Source organism: Oncorhynchus keta, chromosome 37 (assembly GCF_023373465.1).
Source record: "Oncorhynchus keta strain PuntledgeMale-10-30-2019 chromosome 37, Oket_V2, whole genome shotgun sequence".
Taxonomy (NCBI): domain Eukaryota; kingdom Metazoa; phylum Chordata; class Actinopteri; order Salmoniformes; family Salmonidae; genus Oncorhynchus; species Oncorhynchus keta.
In genome coordinates, this window is record NC_068457.1 from 26,112,661 (window position 1) to 26,131,223 (window position 18,563).

General features: G+C 40.9%; 1 protein-coding gene across 5 annotated transcripts in view; it reads left to right on the forward strand.

The window, feature by feature from the left end:
- Nucleotides 1-18,563, forward strand: part of LOC118380969 (semaphorin-5B-like) — a 119,572-nt gene that overhangs the window by 51,577 nt on the left and 49,432 nt on the right. For all 5 annotated transcript variants that reach the window (XR_008096009.1, XR_008096010.1, XM_052499931.1 and 2 more), the window contains exons 2-4: nt 8,726-8,946; nt 13,853-13,952; nt 14,237-14,282. Coding sequence is in view for 3 of the 5 variants with exons in the window: in XM_052499931.1 (XP_052355891.1) it covers nt 8,754-8,946; nt 13,853-13,952; nt 14,237-14,282 (339 nt within the window). In the remaining 2 variants the exon portion in view is untranslated. The remainder of the gene's footprint in view (nt 1-8,725; nt 8,947-13,852; nt 13,953-14,236; nt 14,283-18,563) is intronic.

Sequence of the window (18,563 nt, forward strand, 5' to 3'; positions counted from 1 at the left end):
CTCCTATTCTCCCCTGTCTGGAGTCAATCATGAGCTCTGAACTACTGCTATTCTCTCTCTCTAACTGGTGGAGAGCCATTGGCTAGAAGCCTAAACACTTCTCCATACTGAGATCCAGTGGTGTAAAGTAGTTAAGTAAACATATTTTAAAGTATTACTTAAGTCGTTTTTGGGGGTATTCGTACTCTACTTTACTATTCATATTTTTGGCAACTTTTACTTCACTACATTCCTAAAGAAAATAATGTACTTATTTACATTTTGACAGGAAAAGGGTCCAATTCACACACTTCAAGAGAACATCCCTGGTCATCCCTAATGCTTCTGACCTAGTGGACTCACTAAACACAGATGATTCTTTGTAAATTAGTTTTGTAGTGTGCCCTTGGCTATCCGTCTCAATAAAAAAATATACTTTTACTTTTGATACTTAAGTACATTTGAGCAATTTAATTTACTTTTGATACTTAAATATATTTTAAAACCAAATACTTATAGACTTTTACTCAAGTAGTATTTTACTGGGTGACTTTCACTTTTACTTGAGTCATTTTCTATCAAGGTATCTTTACTTCTACTCAAGTATGACAATTCAGTCGTTTTTCCACCACTGCTGAGATCTAACATCTATTCATAACTGGTGGAGAGTCATTGGCTAGAAGTTGCCCAGCTGTGAGACTTTGACACGGACTACTAGCCTCTATTGTCCAGTTTGATTCATGGTTCTTCAGGACTGTATGCCATGGGCTCTGGTCCAAGGTAGTGCACTCTATAGGGAATAGGGTGCCATTTGGGATGCACACAGTGTGTAGGGCAGCAGTTTAATGAGTAACTTGCCTGGTCAGGACTTAGATCCAAAGGCCAATTAGAGACAACAGAGGGCCTGGAGTAAAGCCTATAATCAAAGTTGTGTTGCATGATTGATTTATTGCTGGCTGGGTGGTAGGAGGGTTTGGACTGTGTCGGGGTTCCACAGAGTGTAAGAAACAGGCGCACTTTAAATCCGGTCCAAAAATGACAGCACATAAGAACAATAACGTGCCAAAAACACGGAACATAGCAAAAGTGTAGCGCCTGACAAAATTCACATAACAACAAACAATTACACACAAAGACATGGTGGGGAACAGAGGCCTAAATACATGCAGTAATTATGGAATGAAAACCAGGTGTGGAATGGAACAAGACAAAACAAATGGATATATGAGAAATGGAGCGGCGACGGCTAGAAAGCCGGTGACGCCGAGCGCCGCCGGAACAAGGAGAGGAGACGACTTCGGTGGAAGTGTTGGTGTCAACACGAGCCGGCTTCCCAGTGGAACACTTTCAACACCTTGCAGAGTCCAGGCCCTGACGAATTGAGGCTGTTCTGAGGGCAGAAGGGGGTGCAACTCAATATTAGGAAGGTGTTCCTAATGTTTTGTCAATCAATATTAGGAAGGTGTTTCTAATGTTTTGTTAATCAATATTAGGAAGGTGTTCCTAATGTTTTGTTAATCAATATTAGGAAGGTGTTTCTAATGTTTTGTTAATCAATATTAGGAAGGTGTTTCTAATGTTTTGTTAATCAATATTAGGAAGGTGTTCCTAATGTTTTGTACCCTCAGTGTACAACATGTATAGGCTATATCACAAACTCCTAATTAAGACACTATAAAAAAATGCATCTGTTCATAATCATCCACACCACTAATCATCTCCATCAGCAATACATGTTGTTACCATGACAACCTACTGTATCTACTGCCATAATCAACAGAAGGAGACCCTCCCTTCTCTCATTCAAGATACCTGACTCTGATCATGTACACACACACACACACACACTGGCAGCTGATTGGCGCCCAAACATCAAGTCATTACAGTTGTGGCTGAACGCCTCTTATGGTTCACTGCAAACATTAATGATCAACTTTACTTTGTTAAAAACTCTCCAGTCCTTCAGCACTACAACAAGGACATTGGGGAGAGAGGGAATGTGAGAAGGAGCGTGTGTGTGTGTGTGTGTGTGTGTGTGTGTGTGTGTGTGTGTGTGTGTGTGTGTGTGTGTGTGTGTGTGTGTGTGTGTGTGTGTGTGTGTGTGTGTGTCCATGTGCAAGCACGATTGTGTGTGTGTGTTTTCCTCAGTGATGTACAGTACAGTGTGTGTGCCAGCGTCTGCTGATGCCCATGGTGATAGTGGGGCATTAAGCACCCAGATGGTTTTAGACTGGACTTGTGCCAAGTTGCCAACTCCAGTGGTCTCCGAGGCTGCTGTGACCAGCTAGCTAGAGCCAGATGTTTAGGACTGCAGCAACTTACGCTTGATGCTTCCTTCTCCCTTCACTTGCTCCACATCTTTAAAGAGGAAGGAGGGTTCCACATCTGTGCCCACAACATGCAGGAGAGACACACGGTTGAATAACTACACCAGAAGTTTACAGTAACAGATGTAGTGAAAGTGTTTGAGTCTGTCTGTCTTGGGGGTGTTGGGAGCAGAACAGAAGAAGAATGTCAGTCTCTGATGGACTAATATACACTGTTCTATTCTGGACTATTCTATTCTAGACTATTCTGTTCTATTCTGGACTATTATATACTATTCTATTCTATTCTACACTATTCTATTCTAGACTATTCTGTACTATTCTATACTATTCTATTTTACACTATTCTATTCTACACTATTCTATTCTAGACTACTCTGTACTATTCTATACTATTCTATTTTACACTATTCTATACTATTCTATTCTACACTATTCTATTTTACACTATTCTATTCTACACTTCTACTCTAGACTATTCTATACTATACTATTCTATACTATTCTATTTTACACTATTCTATACTATTCTAGACTATTCTATACTATTCTATTTTACACTATTCTATTCTAGACTATTCTATACTATTCTATTCTACACTATTCTATTCTACACTTCTACTCTAGACTATTCTATTTTACAGTATTCTATACTATTCTATTTTACACTATTCTATTCTACACTATTCTATTCTAGACTATTTTACACTATTCTATACTATTCTATTCTACACTATTCTATTCTACACTTCTACTCTAGACTATACTATTCTATTTTACAGTATTCTATTCTAGACAATTCTATACTATTCTATACTATTCTATTCTACACTATTCTAGACTATTCTATACTATTCTATTCTACACTATTCTATTCTACACTTCTACTCTAGACTATTCTATTTTACAGTATTCTATACTATTCTATTTTACACTATTCTATTCTACACTATTCTATTCTAGACTATTTTACACTATTCTATTCTACAGTATTCTATTCTACACTTCTACTCTAGACTATACTATTCTATACTATTCTATTTTACAGTATTCTATTCTAGACAATTCTATACTATTCTATACTATTCTATTCTACACTATTCTATTCTACACTTCTACTCTAGACTATACTATACTATTCTATACTATTGTATTTTAAAGTATTCTATTCTATGCTATTCTACTCTAAACTATTCTATACTATTCTATTTTACAGTATTCTATTCTAGACAATTCTATACTATTCTATACTATTCTATTCTACACTTCAACTCTAGACTATTCTATACTATTCTATACTATTCTATTTTACAGTATTCTATTCTATACTATTCTATTCTAAACTATTCTATACTATTCTACTCTAAACTATTCTATACTATTCAAATAAAATCAAACTGTATTTGTCACATGCGCCGAATACAAGTGTAGACTTTACCGTGAAATGCTTACTTTCAAGCCCTTAACAACAGTGCAGTTCAAGAAGAATAAAATATTTACGATGTAGACTAAAATAAAAAGTAATAATAAAAAGTAACACATTAAGAATAACAATAATGAGGCTTTATACAGGGGGCAGCTGTACCGAGTCAGTGTGGGGGGTATATACAGGGGGCACCTGTACCGAGTCAGTGTGGGGGGTATATACAGGGGGCACCTGTACCGAGTCAGTGTGCGGGGGTATATACAGGGGGCACCTGTACCGAGTCAGTGTGGGGGGTATATACAGGGGGCACCTGTACCGAGTCAGTGTGGGGGGTATATACAGGGGGCACCTGTACCGAGTCAGTGTGGGGGTATATACAGGGGGCACCTGTACCGAGTTAGTGTGGGGGGTATATACAGGGGGCACCTGTACCGAGTCAGTGTGGGGGGTATATACAGGGGGCACCTGTACCGAGTCAGTGTGCGGGGGTATATACAGGGGGCACCTGTACCGAGTCAGTGTGCAGGGGTACAGGCTAGTTGAGGTAATCTGTAAATATAGGTGGAGGTGAAGTGACTATGCATAGGTAACAAACAAACAGTGAGTAGCAGCAGTGTACAAAAGGGAGGGGGGGGTGAATGTAAATTGTCCGGTGGCGATTTTATGAACTGTTCAGCAGTCTTATGGCTTGGGGCTAGAAGCTGTTGAGGAGCCTTTTGGTCCCAGACTTGGTGCTCCGGTATTCTATTCTATACTAAACTTTTCTATACTAAACTATTCTATACTAATCTATTCTACACTATACTATTCTATAATAAAATATTATATACTGAACTATTCTATTCTAAATTATTCTATACTAAGCTATTCTATACTAAACTATTTTATTGTAAACTATTCTATACTTAACTATTATATTGTAAACTATTCTATACTAAACTATTATATTGTAAACTATTCTACACTAAACTATTTTATTGTAAACTATTCTATACTAAACTATTTTATTGTAAACTATTCTATACTAAACTATTTTATTGTAAACTATTCTATAATAAACTATTTTATTGTAAACTATTCTATACTAAACTATTTTATTGTAAACTATTCTATACTAAACTATTTTATTGTAAACTATTCTATACTAAAATATTTTATTGTAAACTATTCTATACTAAACTATTTTAATGTAAACTATTCTATACTAAACTATTTTATTGTAAACTATTCTATACTAAACTATTTTATTGTAAACTATTCTATACTAAACTATTTTATTGTAAACTATTCTATAATAAACCATTTTATTGTAAACTATTCTACACTAAACTATTTTATTGTAAACTATTCTATACTAAACTATTTTATTGTAAACTATTCTATACTAAACTATTTTATTGTAAACTATTCTATAATAAACAATTTTATTGTAAACTATTCTATACTAAACTATTTTATTGTAAACTATTCTATACTAAACTATTTTATTGTAAACTATTCTATACTAAACTATTTTATTGTAAACTATTCTATACTAAACTATTTTAATGTAAACTATTCTATACTAAACTATTTTATTGTAAACTATTCTATACTAAACTATTTTATTGTAAACTATTCTATACTAAACTATTTTATTGTAAACTATTCTATAATAAACAATTTTATTGTAAACTATTCTATATTAAACAATTTTATTGTAAACTATTCTATACTAAACTATTTTAATGTAAACTATTCTATACTAAACTATTTTAATGTAAACTATTCTATACTAAACTATTTTAATGTAAACTATTCTATACTAAACTATTTTAATGTAAACTATTCTATACTAAACTATTTTAATGTAAACTATTCTATACTAAACTATTTTAATGTAAACTATTCTATACTAAACTATTTTAATGTAAACTATTCTATACTAAACTATTTTAATGTAAACTATTCTATACTAAACTATTTTATTGTAAACTATTCTATACTAAACTATTTTAATGTAAACTATTCTATACTAAACTATTTTAATGTAAACTATTCTATACTAAACGATTTTAATGTAAAATATTCTATACTAAACTATTTTATTGTAAACTATTCTATACTAAACTATTTTATTGTAAACTATTCTATACTAAACTATTTTATTGTAAACTATTCTATACTAAAATATTTTAATGTAAACTATTCTATACTAAACTATTTTAACGTAAACTATTCTATACTAAACTATTTTAATGTAAACTATTCTATACTAAACTATTTTAATGTAAACTATTCTATACTAAACTATTTTAATGTAAACTATTCTATACTAAACTATTTTATTGTAAACTATTCTATACTAAACTATTTTATTGTAAACTATTCTATACTAAACTATTTTAATGTAAACTATTCTATACTAAACTATTTTAATGTAAACTATTCTATACTAAACTATTTTAATGTAAACTATTCTATACTAAACTATTTTATTGTAAACTATTCTATACTAAACTATTTTATTGTAAACTATTCTATACTAAACTATTTTATTGTAAACTATTCTATACTAAACTATTTTATTGTAAACTATTCTATACTAAACTATTTTATTGTAAACTATTCTATACTAAACTATTTTATTGTAAACTATTCTATACTAAACTATTTTATTGTAAACTATTCTATACTAAACTATTTTATTGTAAACTATTCTATACTAAACTATTTTATTGTAAACTATTCTATACTAAACTATTCTACTCTATGAAAATAGGCCATTGTTCCCTATCGGCTAAAGGGGATTAAGGGGGACCACACACTGTTCCCTCAACCCCTGCATATCTATCTACATACCACACACTGTTTCCCCAACCCCTGCATATCTATCTACATACCACACACTGTTCCCCCAACCCCTGCATATCTATCTACATACCACACACTGTTCCCTCAACCCCTGCATATCTATCTACATACCACACACTGTTCCCTCAACCCCTGCATATCTATCTACATACCACACACTGTTTCCTCAACCCCTGCATATCTATCTACATACCACACACTGTTCCCTCAACCCCTGCATATCTATCTACATACCACACACTGTTCCCTCAACCCCTGCATATCTATCTACATACCACACACTGTTCCCTCAACCCCTGCATATCTATCTACATACCACACACTGTTCCCTCAACCCCTGCATATCTATCTACATACCACACACTGTTTCCTCAACCCCTGCATATCTATCTACATACCACACACTGTTTCCTCAACCCCTGCATATCTATCTACATACCACACACTGTTCCCTCAACCTCTGCATATCTATCTACATACCACACACTGTTCCCTCAACCCCTGCATATCTATCTACATACCACACACTGTTTCCTCAACCCCTGCATATCTATCTACATACCACACACTGTTTCCTCAACCCCTGCATATCTATCTACATACCACACACTGTTTCCTCAACCCCTGCATATCTATCTACATACCACACACTGTTTCCTCAACCCCTGCATATCTATCTACATACCACACACTGTTCCCCCAACCCCTGCATATCTATCTACATACCACACACTGTTCCCTCAACCCCTGCATATCTATCTACATACCACACACTGTTCCCCCAACCCCTGCATATCTATCTACATACCACACACTGTTCCCTCAACCCCTGCATATCTATCTACATACCACACACTGTTCCCTCAACCCCTGCATATATATCTACATACCACACACTGTTCCCTCAACCTCTGCATATCTATCTACATACCACACACTGTTCCCTCAACCCCTGCATATCTATCTACATACCACACACTGTTCCCTCAACCCCTGCATATCTATCTACATACCACACACTGTTCCCTCAACCCCTGCATATATATCTACATACCACACACTGTTCCCCCAACCCCTGCATATCTATCTACATACCACACACTGTTCCCCCAACCCCTGCATATCTATCTACATACCACACACTGTTCCCCCAACCCCTGCATATCTATCTACATACCACACACTGTTCCCTCAACCCCTGCATATCTATCTACATACCACACACTGTTCCCTCAACCCCTGCATATCTATCTACATACCACACACTGTTCCCTCAACCCCTGCATATCTATCTACATACCACACACTGTTCCCTCAACCCCTGCATATCTATCTACATACCACACACTGTTCCCCCAACCCCTGCATATCTATCTACATACCACACACTGTTCCCTCAACCCCTGCATATCTATCTACATACCACACACTGTTCCCTCAACCCCTGCATATCTATCTACATACCACACACTGTTCCCTCAACCCCTGCATATCTATCTACATACCACACACTGTTCCCCCAACCCCTGCATATCTATCTACATACCACACACTGTTCCCTCAACCCCTGCATATCTATCTACATTTGAATGAATGTGTGTGATTATCAGTAATGACAGGATAAGTTTGCATGTTGGGGTTTGGGATAGGGGGAGTAGCTCAATTACTGTTGTGTTGCTATAACCTTTGACCCCGCTAATGTCATTTGGGTCAGCGTTGGTGGCCACTCACTCCAGCTCTGCACAATGTCAGCACACTAGACAGGTGTCAATTGGCCAGCCCATAAAACAGTCAAAAGTACAAGTCCCAGGGGTCAGGAAGGCTTAGGGTCACTAAAGGTTTTAAATGAAATGATCAGATTTGTTAAATGGATCTATTCTGGCATAGAGGTAAAACATAGTATGATCTATGGTCTGTGGTGTTCAGTTGACACGTTGCTCTTTCTACCTTTAGTTCCCATATCTTTCAAGGAGTAAAAATATCTAAATGCTCAAATACATTTTATACAGAAGACAATGTCGTTCTAGTTGTCTTTCGCTGCACTTTACTGTCTAAGTGGTGATTGGCTGTCTGCATGTTATAATCAATCGTCATTGGCCATGTGTATGTTTGACTGACAGCTCTGTCCTTCCTCCCTCAGGTGTGTCCTGGAAGGACCAGTTAGAGGTATGGTGGGAGTGGTTGGCCCCGTAACCATGACGACGTCTCTGTGGGAGTTTGTGTCCCTTCATCCCGTTGGTCTAGTGCTGCTCCTCTGCCTGCCACTCGGTCTATGCCAGCAGCCATTGGTCAACTTTGAGAGTCCGTTCCCACCCCTACCGGAGTGTACCAGGAAAGTTCATCCCATCGTCCCATACAAAGGTGAGCACATTAGATACTTTGAGCATTTGCCTGTTGTGCCGGGTAGGCAGGGTTTTCATTTTTAAGAGTATGCAATTGGTTACGGAGCTCCAGGCAGCTCAGTCAAGCATAGTGAAAGTATTTGACAGATTTCCAATACCATTTTGTAAATCTACTCCTCACTCGCATCATCATTCCAATGAGACGTTTCACAATGGTTTGCTATTCACTGCTATCTCCTCTGAGGATTCTGCAGCCTCATCCTTCTCAATCACTCCTCTGCCCGGAACGCCAGCTATATGGGTCTGGCCCAAGAGAAACCGAAAGGACAGCAACATTTTGTGATTGTAGATAATTGGACTCCTCTCATTTCTGGAGCCTTTTCCCTTTTAAGAGAGTTGTCTATTCTTTCTCTCTCTCATCCCCAAAACCCCTCCCTCACTCCTTCCCTCCACAGTCAGCTCTTTTCAGGGTTCCATTATCTAGAGAGAGAGAGAGAGAGACTACTTTCCACTCCATTTGGATGTCTGTTAGAAAGTGTCTGTCCTTTGCCAGGATGCTCCCCCCCTCAGGCGTGTAGTTTCTGAAAGGGGTCTGAGGAGAGGAGGTGGGGGAGGAAGAGAGGGGGGAATGGTAAACTGTTCTGTCAGTCAACTGTCAATCATCAGACACTTGTCACACTTGTCACATGCTGGTTCAATGTGGCTGAGACTGGCATCACTATGTACCTCAGGAAACACTGCTGTCTGCTATTGTTGTCTTACTGGAGACCGGATGGGCAACTCTGATGTGGGTGGGGCCACAAGAAATCTGAACTCATCATGAGGGGCCATTGTGGCTCGCGGGTCTGCGTACCCACACAGGGCTCCCGAGTGGCTTGTGGGTCTGCGTACCCACACAGGGCTCCCGAGTGGCTTGTGGGTCTGCGTACCCACACAGGGCTCCCGAGTGGCTTGTGGGTCTGCCTACCCACGCAGGGCTCCCGAGTGGCTTGTGGGTCTGCCTACCCACACAGGGCTCCCGAGTGGCTTGTGGGTCTGCCTACCCACACAGGGCTCCCGAGTGGCTTGTGGGTCTGCGTACCCACACAGGGTTCCTGAGTAGCGCAGCGGTCTAAGGCACTGCATCTCATCTTGAGGTGTCACTACAGACACCCTGGTTCGATTCCAGGCTGTATCACAACCGGCTGTGATTGAGAGTCCCATAGGGCGGTGGAAAATTGGCCCAGCGTCTTCCGGGTTTGGTCGGGGTAGGGGAGGGTTAGGCCGGGGTAGGGGAGGTTTAGGCCTGGGTAGGGGGGTTGGCTGGGTAGGGGTTGGGTTTGGCCTGGGTAGGGGGGGTTGGCCGGGGTAGGGGAGGGTTTGGCCTGGGTAGGTGGGGGGTTGGCCGGGGTAGGGGAGGGTTTGGCCTGGGTAGGGGGTTGGATACAGGGTAGGCTAAGGGTTTGGCCGGGGTAGGGAAGGGGTTGGCCGGGGTAGGGGAGGGTTTGGCCTGGGTAGGGGGGGTTGGCCGGGTAGGGGAGGGTTTGGCCTGGGTAGGGGAGGGTTTGGCCGGGGTAGGCTAAGGGTTTGGCCGGGGTAGGGAAGGGGTTGGCCGGGGTAGGAGAGGATTTGGCCGGGGTAGGAGAGGATTTGGCCGGGGTAGGAGAGGATTTGGCCGGGGTAGGAGAGGATTTGGCCGGGGTAGGGGAGGGGTAGGCTAAGGGTTTGGCCGGGGTAGGGAAGGGGTTGGCCGGGGTAGGGAAGGGGTTGGCCAGGGTAGGGAAGGGGTTGGCCGGGGTAGGAGAGGATTTGGCCGGGGTAGGAGAGGATTTGGCCGGGGTAGGAGAGGATTTGGCCGGGGTAGGGGAGGGGTAGGCCGTCATTGTAAATAAGAATTGTTTACAAATGTAAAACATGCAGTCAGCTTGTTGACGGCCTGACATCAACTTTTTTCCCCTCATGACAGCAGAGAGAAAAATTAGACGTTTTATAGTTATTTCCTGCAATTCTTCACATTTGGCCATTTGGGTGGAGAGAAATGTTTGCAGTTTTTAATATGATCTGAGTGAGACTGACTAATAAAATCAATGGGCCCCGGTCGGTAATTCAACCATGATTACTATACAAGTTTAGATAGCTGGCAAGACTAACTTACCAATCTAAAACATGTTAGCTGACACGTGCTGTCAGTGACTGACATATTGATTGCAGGCCTACAAAAGAAGCAGTTGTCCATCTCCCGCTGTATACAAACATGGCTTTGGACTGAAGCCTTTTAAAGATGGCGTCGACAGAGAGGGCTGCCTCGCTTCTAGTCCTTTTACAAGCTTTTAGCTACACTCCCAATAACATCTGTTAACCATGTGTATGTGACCAATAACATCTGCTAACCATGTGTATGTGACCAATAACATCTGCTAACCATGTGTATGTGACCAATAACATCTGCTAACCATGTGTATGTGACCAATAACATCTGCTAACCATGTGTATGTGACCAATAACATCTGCTAACCATGTGTATGTGACCAATAACATCTGATTTGATTTGAAGCCGTTCAGATCCAGTGACATTGTGTCAAGCCTGTATGTTGCTGCACATTTCCCTATGAGAAATGAAAGTAGTATTCAATATATTTATTCATTCATCTATCTACTAGAGAATACTACTGTAGCCACTACATGTTCTGACCTGGTGTGAAACAGGCACAACTACACAACATTGTGTTAGTGAGAAGTAGGTTAGACATCTTGTAAAGAGCTCATAGCAGCGTACAGCAGCAACTCTATCCAGAAGGGGATGTTTACGGTTTGATACACGAATGCTGTCAGAAGTTGTGTGCCATTTGTCATTTTTAATATCGTCGTCATTGAAAGGTTTCAGAGGGACTAACCTTTATGCAGGATAACATTTCTCATTTTTGAAGGAGATTATTCCTACCCAGAGGGAGCATTAAGATTATTTTATGGACAAAGAACCAAAGGTCTGTTTTAACAGTGTGAGGTTTGGGGTACTAGTGGTTCTGATTAACAGTCTGTCTGTGTTAGCGGAGTGGTGTGGACTTTCACATTTTACAAAACTATCTCAATGGCTGAGGCTTTTTTATATTACACTATTATGATTTAGAAATACACTTAACATCACCTGTCGTCTGTAGAAATGATCTATATATTAAGCTGTTGCTGAGATACAGGACACTGAACTTTATTGCAAGAATCTAGTGTAGGCTGATATCACGTCTATATGAGAACGTCTTGCTCGCCTTCTCTGACTTTTCCCATTTGTTTTGAAGTTGTGTCTCTATCTCCTCAATTTAAAGTCCCCAGTTGGACGCATCCAAGCTAAACTGTTTATATTTGCCCATCAAACAGTCTTTCTATTGGAGTCCCGAGCCTGTTGGCTGTTTTGACTGGGTGTCGAGTTACATTAACATCAGGACACCAAAACAAACCCTGGCTTTATTGCTTTGGGTACATCCCTCCCTCCCCCAATGACCTTTTTGTCTCCCCCATCTCTTTCTCTCTAACACCCGCTCTCTCTCGCTCTCTCTCTCTCGGTCTTCCTCTGTCTCTCACTCTCTCTCTCTCTGTCTTCCTCTGTCTCTCGCTCTCTCTCTCTGTCTTCCTCTGTCTCTCGCTCTCTCTCTCTCTCTCTTTGTCTTCCTCTGTCTCTCACTCTCTCTTTTTTTCTCTCCCCGCCTCTTTCTCTCTCTCCCTCCCCCTAACTCTCCCTCTGTCTCTCACTCTCTTTCTCTCTCTCCCTCCCCCTAACTCTCCCTCTGTCTCTCATTCTCCATCTAATGAAGCAGGCTAGCGTTAGCTCAGCCTCTGGTAAGGGTCAGCATGCGTTTCAGCACAGGGCTCAAGGAGAGATTATCTGCTGGTTTGGCAGCTTTTGGTTTTGAGCCACCTGCTCTCACAGTCGCACTGATCTTGATATGATACAGATGTGTCAACATGCTACTACTGTGTTAGCCTGCTACTGTCATAATGGATCTACAGGAGCTGGTTTGATACAGATGTGTCAACATGCTACTACTATGTTAGCCTGCTACTGTCATAATGGATCTACAGGAGCTGGTTTGATACAGATGTGTCAACATGCTACTACTATGTTAGCCTGCTACTGTCATAATGGATCTACAGGAGCTGGTTTGATACAGATGTGTCAACATGCTACTACTGTGTTAGCCTGCTACTGTCATAATGGATCTACAGGAGCTGGTTTGATACAGATGTGTCAACATGCTACTACTGTGTTAGCCTGCTACTGTCATAATGGATCTACAGGAGCTGGTTTGATACAGATGTGTCAACATGCTACTACTATGTTAGCCTGCTACTGTCATAATGGATCTACAGGAGCTGGTTTGATACAGATGTGTCAACATGCTACTACTGTGTTAGCCTGCTACTGTCATAATGGATCTACAGGAGCTGGTTTGATACAGATGTGTCAACATGCTACTACTGTGTTAGCCTGCTACTGTCATAATGGATCTACAGGAGCTGGTTTGATACAGATGTGTCAACATGCTACTACTATGTTAGCCTGCTACTGTCATAATGGATCTACAGGAGCTGGTTTGATACAGATGTGTCAACATGCTACTACTGTGTTAGCCTGCTACTGTCATAATGGATCTACAGGAGCTGGTTTGATACAGATGTGTCAACATGCTACTACTATGTTAGCCTGCTACTGTCATAATGGATCTACAGGAGCTGGTTTGAACTGAAGCCTGGTGAAAAATCAGTTGATGACACCGGCTGAAAGGCTCATCCTTATGTTCCAGGTAAAGCGTCAGGGGAGAGACATTTCACACAGTCAGAGCAGGGCCTGAGCCAGCGACCGTTTAGTGTCGGCTTCCCAACTGACTGGATGTTCACACTCGTTTCACCTCCTCATCCTTCTCTTCTTCCTTCCCTCCTCTTCCTCCTTTCAGCATTGAGTCCCTGGATGTCAGGATTCTCTCGTCCCGGAGTGAAGGACTTTTCCCAGCTGACCCTTGACCTGACCAGAAACCAGCTGATTGTGGGAGCTAGGTGAGACACACACACACACACACACACACACACACACACACACACACACACACACACACACACACACACACACACACACACACACACACACACACACACACACACACACACCCAAGCAGACACATACACACACACACACACACACACACGTGCAACCCACACACAGACCACATATTTTACATGTACACACACATCCAACACAACAGACTTTTGCTTGTTTTTTTACTGATGTAGAATGTTGTTGGTCATCATGTTGGTTAGAACTCTCTCTCCTCTATCTTCAGAAATCACCTCTTCAGACTAAGTCTCAGTAATGCTTCTCTCTTACAGGTAAGCCGTCCTCAGCTCTCCATGCTCCCACTGTTATTACACACCACATTACTTAGGGCTGTTTTCACTCTTCCAAATGGTAGCTAGGCAACCATATAGTTTGTTGAAATTGTAAAAGAGACCAGACACATCAGAGTAACTGTTGGCCAGTAGGCTCCGTTCCTTAGCTTAGTGGGGTAAGTGGGGGGGGGGGTTAGGAATGTCAACACACTGAGGGTTTACTGGGCCAAATTGGTGTTTACCAGGGGTTACATCACACAGGAACGGGATCTACCCAGCTACCTTTACTCTGCCCACTCGCTCTCTGTCAATTTCAATTTAAGGGGCTTTATTGGCATGGGAAACACATGTTTACATTGTCAAAGCAAGTGAAATAGATAATAAGTCAAAGTGAAATAAACAATACATTTTTTTTACAGTAAACTTTACTTTACATTCACAGAAATACTAAAGAAATGTCAAATTCAGATTATGTGCAAATAGTTAAAGTACAAAAGGGAAAATAAATCAACATAAATCTCTCTGGTTGTTTATCTCTCTCTGTCTCTGTATCGCGCTCTCTTTCTCTCTGTCTTGCTCTCTCTCTCTGTCTCTCTGTCTCTGTCTATCGCGCCCCCTTTCTCTCTGTCTTGCTGTCTCTCTCTCTCTGTCTCTCTCTGTCTCTCTCTCTCTGTCTATCGCGCTCTCTTTCTCTCTGTCTTGCTGTCTCTCTCTCTCTGTCTCTCTCTCTCTGTCTCTCTCTCTCTGTCTCTCTCTCTCTGTCTATCGTGCTCTCTTTCTCTCTGTCTCTGTCTATTGTGCACTCTTTCTCTCTGTCTTGCTCTCTCTCTCTGTCTCTCTGTCTCTGTCTATCGCGCCCCCTTTCTCTCTGTCTTGCTCTCTCTCTCTCTGTGTCTCTTTCTCTCTGTCTCTCTCTCTGTCTATCGCGCTCTCTTTCTCTCTGTCTTGCTCTCTCTCTCTCTGTGTCTCTCTGTCTCTGTCTTACAGATGTAGGATCTCTCTCTCTGTGTCTCTCTCTGTGTCTCTTTCTCTCTGTCTCTCTCTCTGTCTATCGCGCTCTCTTTCTCTCTGTCTTGCTCTCTCTCTCTCTGTGTCTCTCTGTCTCTCTCTGTCTATCGCGCTCTCTTTCTCCTTGTCTCGCTCTCTCTATCCCTTGTCTCCTCTCCCTCCCCTGATCCCTACCCTGTCATTGCTAAACGGCTGATCAATTTGATGTCAGTCATGAACTTTCTGTCAGATTTGTCCTGAGGGCCACGTCATTGCTTTCTTGGGATAATACCCATCAAACGTCTCCCTAAAATCAATCTGAATAAGCTGTTTTGGAAATGTCACAGTGCTGCACTAATGTCTTCCTGTCCATCTGGCCGTCCGGCTGTCTGTCTTAGGGATATTATAAATATATTCCATCTCTTACAATGGCTCCTTGATATGTCATTAACTGTATGAATTGCGTTTCATCAGTATACAACTAAAGGACATACCGTGAATATTACAAAGAACCTCTCTCCTTTAATGTTATGATTGTAGTGTTTTTTTCTTTACGAATTATGATCCATTTGTATCCATGGATACAAGGTACAATGATTTAATTTGGAAGTTCAAGGATGACTGCATATACCATAAATAATTTCTTACAAGGTCGTTTTACAATTTCAATATACAGATGTAGGATCTTAATTTGATCACCCTTTTTCAGGAGAACTTTCCTGCTATGCAGGAAATTTGAACTTGTAGTATATTTCAGGTATAAAAAGGCTTCGGAAGTTTGTAAATTCCACTTTGAAAGCGTTAGGTTTAAAATCCGATTTTATGAATTTGTGGCTGTGCTAGCGAGTGACCACTCCGCAGTGCTGCCTCCAGAACAACATTCATGATGAAAAACGCTAATATGCTACAAAGATGACCATTAATTATAATCCACATAATAATTAACATTTCCTCTTGCTGCAGGATTTTCTTCCTTCTGTAGCAAACTGGTTCAAATTAAGATCCTACATCTGTACCACTATTAAAATGTTAAACATGCCTTAAAAAAGTACTGAACTTTGGTGTCAGTATACATCCAGGTACATAAGGAGTGTAGTCAGTACACATCCAGGTACTTAAGGAGTGTAGTCAGTATACATCCAGGTACTTAAGGAGTGTAGTCAGTATACATCCAGGTACTTAAGGAGTGTAGTCAGTATACATCCAGGTACTTAAGGAGTGTAGTCAGTATACATCCAGGTACTTAAGGAGTGTAGTCAGTACACATCCAGGTACTTAAGGAGTGTAGTCAGTATACATCCAGGTACTTAAGGAGTGTAGTCAGTATACATCCAGGTACTTAAGGAGTGTAGTCAGTACACATCCAGGTACTTAAGGAGTGTAGTCAGTATACATCCAGGTACTTAAGGAGTGTAGTCAGTATACATCCAGGTACTTAAGGAGTGTAGTCAGTATACATCCAGGTACTTAAGGAGTGTAGTCAGTATACATCCAGGTACTTAAGGAGTGTAGTCAGTATACATCCAGGTACTTAAGGAGTGTAGTCAGTACACATCCAGGTACTTAAGGAGTGTAGTCAGTATACATCCAGGTACTTAAGGAGTGTAGTCAGTATACATCCAGGTACTTAAGGAGTGTAGTCAGTATACATCCAGGTACTTAAGGAGTGTAGTCAGTACACATCCAGGTACTTAAGGAGTGTAGTCAGTATACATCCAGGTACTTAAGGAGTGTAGTCAGTATACATCCAGGTACTTAAGGAGTGTAGTCAGTATACATCCAGGTACTTAAGGAGTGTAGTCAGTATACATCCAGGTACTTAAGGAGTGTCCTTGAACAATGAGCCCACTGACCGTCTCAATAAGAGTCTCATGTCATTCATCAATGCTATACTGAATGAACGGACAAGGAGCAGGCTGGGGGAGGGAGGGACATGTGTGACTTTGGAGGCCCTGGTCGGCCTATCAGAGCAAGCGAACCATGAATGACACCTCTGAGAACCAACTCCTTAATCGACCACTGCACCAGTGGCCACAATGGCATTATGCAAACACAGGGAAGAGTTTTCAGTTTGGTCATTCATTCACGCATTGTCCCTGATCTTTAGAAGTAGATTTGGGAGCTCTGTTGTCAGGGGTGACTGAGGGAAAGACTTGGTGGGAGTTTAGCAGTGAACGTTCACGAGGCTGAGGCCAGTTTCAGTGGCTCCAAAGTAAAGCACAGTGAAATGCTACAGTATACTGTAAGGTGTGTCAGTGTAAGGACTCCCCTTAAGTTTGAGGGTCTGAGAGATATATCGGTTTAATAAGAAATAGGAAATCGTTTTTGCAGGTCAATAGTTTGTGCAGTCAGCATTGTAATGGTAGGACACATACCAGTTTATTTATTTTAGTGAAATTAAATTGCAGTCTTGGGTGGCAATTTTGGGCCTTGAGATGTGCACACAATTGTATTTACTACGTTTGTTTACACTGATATTTATGGTGTAAACAAACCATGATGTACAGTTTCAGTCAGTTTCCCAGAACTATGATAACATTTCCCCCAAAACGAGGTGCTGCTTTTCACTCTCAGGACCACAATGAAACTGTAGGAACAGAGAATACAGTTTAATTATACTACTATTCTTATGCCTGATTATTTATTTACCTTTATTTTACCTTTATTTTACCTTTATTTAACCTTTATTTAACCAGGCAAGTCATTTAAGAACAAATTGTTATTTACAATGACGGCCTAGGAACAGTGGGTGAACTGGTCTAGGAACAGTGGGTTAACTGGTCTAGGAACAGTGGGTTAACTGGTCTAGGAACAGTGGGTTAACTGGTCTAGGAACAGTGGGTTAACTGGTCTAGGAACAGTGGGTTAACTGGTCTAGGAACAGTGGGTTAACTGGTCTAGGAACAGTGGGTTAACTGGTCTAGGAACAGTGGGTTAACTGGTCTAGGAACAGTGGGTTAACTGGTCTAGGAACAGTGGGTTAACTGGTCTAGGAACAGTGGGTTAACTGGTCTGGGAACAGTGGGTTAACTGGTCTAGGAACAGTGGGTTAACTGGTCTAGGAACAGTGGGTTAACTGGTCTAGGAACAGTGGGTTAACTGGTCTAGGAACAGTGGGTTAACTGGTCTAGGAACAGTGGGTTAACTGGTCTGGGAACAGTGGGTTAACTGGTCTAGGAACAGTGGGTTAACTGGTCTGGGAACAGTGGGTTAACTGGTCTGGGAACAGTGGGTTAACTGGTCTGGGAACAGTGGGTTAACTGGTCTGGGAACAGTGGGTTAACTGGTCTGGGA